The 7,897-nt window shown below is 41.3% G+C and overlaps 2 protein-coding genes and 1 gene segment (V, D, J or C); all 3 read left to right on the top strand.

Moving 5' to 3' along the window:
• The first annotated feature begins 1,183 nt into the window (after nt 1–1,183).
• On the top strand, nt 1,184–1,768 carry LOC126387181 (T cell receptor beta variable 29-1-like). The segment is given in 2 exon segments: nt 1,184–1,294; nt 1,401–1,768. Coding segments are annotated over 2 exon segments (423 nt in total).
• Nucleotides 1,769–3,188: 1,420 nt separating this feature from the next.
• On the top strand, nt 3,189–4,097 carry LOC126387182 (perforin-1-like). The gene is made up of 2 exons (XM_050039731.1): nt 3,189–3,215; nt 3,459–4,097. The coding sequence occupies exon 2, from the start codon at nt 3,473–3,475 to the stop codon at nt 3,857–3,859; it is 387 nt and encodes a 128-aa protein (XP_049895688.1). The 5' UTR covers nt 3,189–3,215; nt 3,459–3,472; the 3' UTR covers nt 3,860–4,097.
• A 1,984-nt stretch (nt 4,098–6,081) lies between these two features.
• Nucleotides 6,082–7,356, top strand: LOC126387183 (perforin-1-like). The gene is made up of 2 exons (XM_050039732.1): nt 6,082–6,218; nt 6,709–7,356. Exon 2 carries the CDS (start codon nt 6,723–6,725, stop codon nt 7,110–7,112), a length of 390 nt encoding a protein of 129 aa, XP_049895689.1. The 5' UTR covers nt 6,082–6,218; nt 6,709–6,722; the 3' UTR covers nt 7,113–7,356.
• Nucleotides 7,357–7,897: the final 541 nt, after the last annotated feature.

The following is a 7,897-nucleotide window of genomic DNA, read 5'->3' as shown; positions in this document are numbered from 1 at the left end:
CATGGACTCCTGTGCTTGTTACTGTTTCTGCTCACGAACAAAGGTAAAGATCTAGAGCTGGACAATATGGCTGAAATCAATATCATGATTGAAACAATAATTTTCTGTAACACCATCAATAATAAATGGTTAATTGATAGTTAAGCTGTTAATGGTTATTTTACTGTTAAATAATGAAATGATGATTCATAATAATTACTAATTACAAGTAATTTATTGTACTTTAACAGTTTATTGTTGCACACATTATAACATTTTATCAACTATTTGTTAATGGTTAATATTTGGTTTGTAAACCATCCATAAACATTTTTTGGGAGGCCATTATAAAGTTGCAATGTTTGTAGATGCACTACAGTTATTAATAGGTATTAGGTATTTAAAATATCATAAAATAAGTATTATCAAAAGATTAATCATTAACTATCCATTTACCATTTATTCATGATGGTTATTAGGTGTGACCAAATTTTCTCTCTGAAATTAAAGATTATTACAGCAGTTACATAAATACTTGATTTTTGTGAGTTACGTTCCATAACAGTAAATGAAACACACTTTTTAATTTGCAAGTTGCATGGAATTATTATGTCATCATTATACTGTTCTGCTAAAAGTCTAGATAACAAATCTTCATCTTCGAGAGTCAAAAAGTTCACTCACTGTAACTTTTAACTGTCAATATACACAGGTCTGACTGATGGAAGTGATGTCACCCAGACTGACATACTGTGGGAGAAACAGGGTGACAATGCAACAATGCACTGCAACCAGACCAAGGGTGCTGACTACTTTCGGATGTACTGGTACAGACAGCTGCCAGGAGAAACTATGAAACAAATTGTCTACACATCAACTTCCAGTGAAAATCATGATTTTGGAGATTTCAACAACGGGAAATTTGCAGCCACCAAGCCTGACGCTGAGAGTGGGACATTCACAGTGAAGAATCTGTTGCCAGAAGATAAAGGATTGTATTTCTGTGCTGTGAGTCAACACAGTGATACAGACACATTCAACAGCTGAACAAAAACCCTCAAAGCACTGCTGGCACATCTATTAGTGAGTCTATTAATCTGCTGTACTGTAGGGGGACCTCGAGTGCAACCACAGAACATCACAGAATACAGCGACACTCCCACCTGTAACTCCTCATATCTTGATTGTAACGTCACACCTCCCATCACACAGACTGACAGTGACTCTGGTCTCTAAGTTCATGTTGCTCACGATACAATAATGATCACAGCTGGTCTGATCAAACTCTCTGCAGCCGCTCTGCTCTGGATTGTAGGTACTGAACACTATGATGATGAAGCTGCTACTTTGAATATATTGATCCTCCTGACTGTTGGGGGTCTTGTAACATGTCATGCTTTTTTTTTTTTTTACCTCCACAGGTCAAAGCGATGGGAGTGATGTCACCCAGACTCCTCTGCTGTGGAAGGACAAGGGTCAGTCTGCCACCATGAACTGCAGTCACACTAAGGAGAGTTCATATCGGCAGATGTACTGGTACAGACAGCTGCCAGGGGAGGGAATGAAGCAAATCGTTTTTACAACTGCATACAGCAAGCACGAATATGAGAGTGGCTTCAGTGAGGACAAATTTCCAGCAACAAAGAACGATTCTCAGACTGGATCTCTGACAGTGAAGAAGCTGCTGCCTGAGGACAGTGGAGTGTATTTCTGTGCTGTGAGTCAACACAGTGATTCAGGTGACTTAGACAGCTGTACAAAAACCCAGCTGTTGGCAATGAACAGATGACGGCTGTTTCTTAAATGAACTGCAGAGGGAACTATACACAAAGGGTTACACTAATCTTTGGACAAAGATGAAGAAAATGTGACTCCTTACTCTTTAACCTTTAGTTTTACAATACTGCATGATGACTATTATCCTTTCCTATTTCTCCCCATGTATGAATAACTCTAAAAAGTAATTTGAAAATAAAGAATCTTGAAATAACAGCAAAATACCAAAAAGAAAAAAATCACCTTTTTGTTTTAAGTTTCAAATGCATGACTTTGTTTTTTATCAAAGGTAATTTTTCATTCATTTTCATCCATTAACCACATTAAACTTGTCACATGTCAGTCCCTTTTATATTTCCCCCCTTTGGCTTGAATTCTTTTACTGTTTTTATGAACTTGTGTTTCCTACTTTATCAGACTTTTCCACAACAGTGTGAAGCCACAACAGCAGTAGTGTCTTCTGTGACAGACTCCAACGATTACAACTGCCAGAATACTGAAAATAAAACCACCATCTATAAACCACCATCAGCTGTGTGTATGCTGCCAAAGACAGTGACGAGCACCTGCAACCAACCACCCTCTAAACTGTTTTCATCACACTCTGTTCTATATCTATAAATGACCAGAAACTATTAATAAATAGAGTTGTTTTGAAACTGATCCCAGACACAACTCAGCCCTGAGCAGAGTGACCGTCCTCTACTGACCAATCAGACTGCAGTGTTCACAGCTCCACCTTTTAGTGCCAGATCTGTGTGCTAGGTACCCCAACAGAGGGGGGACCAAACATGGGGACGGTACAGAACGGTTCTATTAGTACCATCCACAACTTTTCACAGTGGAAACGGAAATAATGAACCGTGACTGCTTGGTGGAAACGGCGCTTAAACGCTCCACTATGTTCATCGGCTCTTCTTTAACTTTATCTGTCCTGTCTGCTGACTGGTGTTGAGCTGGTAGAGTAAAATGGGTTTATCAGAGCTTTTCACTGAAAACAGCTGCCTGCTGAAAACAAGGCTGACGTGAGCAAAGGGACTGAACCACAACAGTAAAGTTACAGTGAGTTAGAGGAACCTAAAATCCATCGTAGGGCTCAGAGTTCATTGCTATGGCCAACACTTTTTACATCGACACAATGTCATCTTTTCTATGTTATTGTAAAAAACTCCTACATTGTTGAACTTGTGCAAACTGCTTTGACAAAGGTGCTCTTAATTATCATTGTGCCAGTAAAGCAAATTTGAACTGTGTGGTGATCGTCTTTTTCCAGAAAGTCTCTCTATTCCTGTCATATTGCGTAATGCTGAGAATGAAGCAGGCTGTGCTTTGATAAGTGTTTTATGGGAGTTTTTTTTTTTTTTTTTTTTTTTTTTTGTCAAACTGATATGAGCTCTGCTGACCTTAAATAACTTGGAGCAGCAGATGGAGAGGTGACACGCAGAGTATCCACACTACGGGTAAGACCTTCACATCTAATCTTATAGTTCTGGCCAGTTAGGGGTTTTTTGTTTTTCCGTCTCATTTCTTAAAGCTGATCCATGCTCTTCAGTCACTGCTGCCCTGTATGTTCCCACTTAGTGAATACTTATCTATTGCTAATTTTTACTATAATTATCTACAAGGACACTGCAACTGCAAATGATATGAGAAAACACTGCAGAGCGCCTACTACAATCTGTATTTGTTTCCTCTCTCTAAAGTATCCTGTGAAGCCATGGCCTCCAGTCTTCCTCTCCTCCTGTTGGTCCTGTGCAGTCTGAATGTGGCTCAGTCACAGCTGAGGCTGTTTAACCTGCGAGCCAGCGGTCTTCCCTCTGACCTGTTTGGAACCACAGACGGCTACACCAAGGTGTTCTGTGGCTCAGCCGCTCTGGGTACAACCACCGTCCGTAAAAACGATGCCAACCCCTGGTGGGAGGAGGAGTTTGTCGACCTCAAGGCCCAGGAAAACTACGTACTGAGGCTCGAGGTGTACGACAGTGACCTTGTCTACGATGACCTGCTGGGAGTCTGCCAGCGTCGTCTCAAGCTGGGAACCCATGAGCACGACTGCTTCCTGGAGAAAGGTGGCACCCTCCATTACGCCTACACCCTTGACTGAGACAGTCATCAGGCCTGAAAAGATTTATCTGACCTTAAATCTTTACATGCAACCTGCTGAGTGCTTAGGCTCTCTGTCCCAAATCTATGATCTGTCATTTAGGATAAGAGAAAAACTAGTCACTCAAACTTATTACCTGAATCAATAAACACTGTTCTAGTGAAATTGTCACAGTATATCATTGGCTATTTGACCCTGTTTCCAATATTGTCAAAAATAAATAAACTCTGCTGCAACAACCAAACTTTGCGCTGTCAGTCATTTAGCATTATATTGTAGTGAAATACATTCTGTAAATAATCAACCTACATATTTGATTTGACGAGTTTACCACCTTCGGAGCCTGACACAGAGCTTAGTTGAGATGAGAACAGGGTACATGTACAGGCGAGTTACATCAAAATTTATTTATTTTTTTTAAAATCTTTTTATATGCATTTTCCATTCCTTCAGTTTTGAGATTGTTAATTCATGCACACTAACACTGCTAATACAGGAAGTAGTGAGCCACCTATACAGCGAGGAAAAACATAAGGGTAGGGCTGAGTAGGTGAACTTCCATACAGGAGAGTTCAAGAGACTGTGCGTCCTGTAATTAACCTTCCCTTGGGTTTTTTTGTTTTTTTTTAAAGATATTTTTTGGGGCATTTTTTAGCCTTTATTTGACAGGACAGACAAGTGTGAAAGGGGGAGAGAGAGAGGGAGTGACATGCAGCAAAGGGCCACAGGCTGGAGTCGAACCCGGGCCGCTGCGGCAACAGCCTTGTACGTGGGGCACCTGCTCTACCACTAAGCCACCGACGCCCCACCTTCCCTTGTTTTAACAATACTGTAGTTACCATGTGCAGAAGAAAATGAGAATTTTAAAAACTGTGTCATCGACCAACACATTCTCACTCCCTACTCATCAGTACTGATGCTTGATCAGTGGCCTTACAAAACAAACTATGACGCTCTAGGTACCCCTCAAGCGTCAGATTTGGACACTCAAGAGACGATGTGTCAATTTACACTCATCACATGCATTGTGTCTTTTATTGTACCTGGGACTGTTGGGCAAAAAACTTGTTTTTAGGTGTACTTCCAAAGGTTTAGGCAACAAAAGCATGTGGTTAGGTTTAGAAAAAAAAACATCATGGTGGACGTATGGTGCTTTACTTTATGTTACAAGTCTTCTCTGTATGCTCATTACACTACAACTGCCATGCTTAAGGTAAAGTCACATTGTACTTGGTCACATTATCTCCCTTCTGGCTCTCTGGGTTTGTTCAGCTTCACTCTGATCAGTTGCACAGTCAGCCATACAATAAGTGTTAAAGCTGATCCACTGGTGACCTGAGCTTTATAAGGTAGCACTACGTAAATACAAGAGGAGGAGAAGAAGACTGCACGATGATCTAAACAACAGATAGCAAACATTCAGACATGTTAAAAGAGAAGAAGCACAGGTGTAAGTAATAACATTTCATTCAATCCAGTAAGCACAACACTATAGTCCAGGAACTGTCATGTAGCCACACTGTTAAAAGCTACACCTGCGTTTGACAGGTGCACAAACCTGTACAACCTGTGCTATATATTGGGACAGTTTGTCCGCTGCTGTTTTCTGTTCTATGAGTGAACAGAAAACTACTGGGCAACACAGCTGAGAACGCGAGCCCCGATAACAACTGATAAGGAAAACGAGTTGGGACAGAGCAAAATTCACGCCCCAGCATTTCCCTGGAAGGACTACCATTCCTAAAGCAAGCAACATGGAAGGAATTAAAAACAGATAATGAATGGAATAAATTCACAATAAAAATTTGGTCACTTATAAGAAAACAACCATTGAAATACATGGCTTTTTTAAACCTTTATCAAATCTATATCCAGAGCATTAAATATAGCAGCTATTCCAGAATAAAGGAGTCACTCCTGTGGATCAGATTTTTGGTGGAGAAACTTTGAAATCATGTGATCATTTTTAGAGGTAACTGTTTGTCAAGGACGTTTTTTTTTTTATTTCTTTAATCCCTCACGCAGTTTCTTTCTGATTACTTTCATGTTGACTATGGAGGGAGTGATACACAAGAATCTGAGAGCCCATTTATACAGATAGCAACAAAAAACACTACGGAAAGGAAACAGATGTGATTAGACAATTGCGTTGCTATAGTCAGATCAGCTATTGGAGAAGGTGACCAATGGGTCAAGCCTAAACGTCTCGTTGTGTCATATTATGTAATGCTGGGAGCGCAGCAGGCTGTGTAGTCAGTGTGTTGTGGGAGGGTGAGATAAAGCTGATACGAGGCCTGCTGGGCTTTAAAACGTATGCAACAGCACACATTATGCTGACAGACAAGGTATCAGACTGCAGGTAAGGCTTCACATCTGTTACTGTCATTTTGCTGACTATACTATTTTTTCTGCATGTTTGTCATGAGGCATCTACAGTCTTCATTCCTTTTGATGTTTTGTTACTGTATTGTAATTGCATGCTGCATGACAGGCACAGTCAAAGCTTTAACTGCACTGCAAAGCTTTGCAATTATCTGTTAGCCATTAACTCCCTGTTCACTTGTCTGAGTCTTTTTTGTTCTTTTTGTATCTGTGAGATGGAGAGAGTCGTAAGAGGGAGCGAAAGAACCGAAACAGTAAAGCGAGTCTCATGCCAGTGGCTTAAAAATTTATACTCGATGTTCATGATAGTCATTTTATACATCCCACGTGGAACAAGCCGCGATACATCGGTTATAATCAATCCATCATCCACCCCTAAGATATGCTTTTCATACCGATGGTCCACTGTTTAATCGCTGTGTAAATCCATGTCCCCAGATTGAAATGCTTCTGTTCCTCCTCCACAGCCTCCAGTGAAGCCATGGCCTCCAGTCGTCCCCTCCTCCTCCTGTTGGTCCTGTGCAGTCTGACTGTGGCTGAAGCCCAGCTGAAGCTGTTTAACCTGCGGGCCAACGATCTTCCCTCCGGTATCCTGGGAACCACAGACGGTTATGTCAAGGTGTTCTGTGGAGCTGCCACTCTGGGGGAAACGTCTGTGCGCAACAACAACCAAAACCCCTGGTGGGAGGAGGAGTTCAACCACTTCAGGGCCCAGCAGAATGAAGTGCTGAGGCTCGAGGTTTACGACAGTGACTACCTCTTCGATGACCTGTTGGGAGTCTGCCAGAGACCGATCAAGACGGGAACCCATGAGCACGACTGCTTCCTGAAGAAAGGCGGGAACCTCCGTTACACCTACACCCTTAGTTAAAAAACAGTCATTGATGCATGCGACCTCTGGACAGGCAACCTGTATTGATGACAGCATGACTGCATCTGTATGTGTGGTTTTAAGAAACCAGTGTGATGTCTCTCTGAGTCCTCACTCCATTACTCAGGTTTTTGATCAGACAAATCATGTTCACATTACCCAGAAAGGTCTTAACTACTTTATACAATCAACCCTGTGAAGATTCACTATGGTCTCTTTATGATGCTGCCAGAACCCTGCTGCTCTGTTTGTCAAATAAAAAATGAATGAATAATGTTTAAAAATGTCTTTGACTATAACAATAATGCACAATTATTCTGTGGATGTTAACCCCATTTGCATTTAGTTTAAGCTCCTAAATAGCCTTGGACACTATCTAACTTTTCATACCTTCCTCAAATTTCACCGGGGTCCTCTCTGTTGTTGTGGGCAAGACACAGGCTTCACTTAAAGCACCTATCGCAACCACAGTCTCATGCAGGCGTATATTACCAGGTAATTTAACACCAGTTAAACCTTCAGCATGGAGCCAAATTTCAGGGAAACCTGTAATACTGGTTGCCATTATCATTCATTTCTCCCTGATTTTGTTACAAAGTCTCAGTCCTCTAAACAAAGCTGCAGTGTTACATGCTGCATACTACTACCATAAACTCCAGTGAAATTTCAGGGGAGTATGAAGGTATAAAAAATTTGATACCGCCCATGCCTAACATCATCATCAACAACACAAGGCCCAGGGGGGGAAGGCAAAGAGGGAGAGAAATAAACAAGGACAATCGGAC

This window comes from Epinephelus moara, unplaced genomic scaffold (genome assembly GCF_006386435.1).
Source record: "Epinephelus moara isolate mb unplaced genomic scaffold, YSFRI_EMoa_1.0 scaffold264, whole genome shotgun sequence".
In the NCBI taxonomy this organism is placed as follows: domain Eukaryota; kingdom Metazoa; phylum Chordata; class Actinopteri; order Perciformes; family Serranidae; genus Epinephelus; species Epinephelus moara.
The sequence above is the reverse complement of the archived record's forward strand: the minus strand, read 5'-3'. Positions and strand labels throughout refer to the sequence as shown.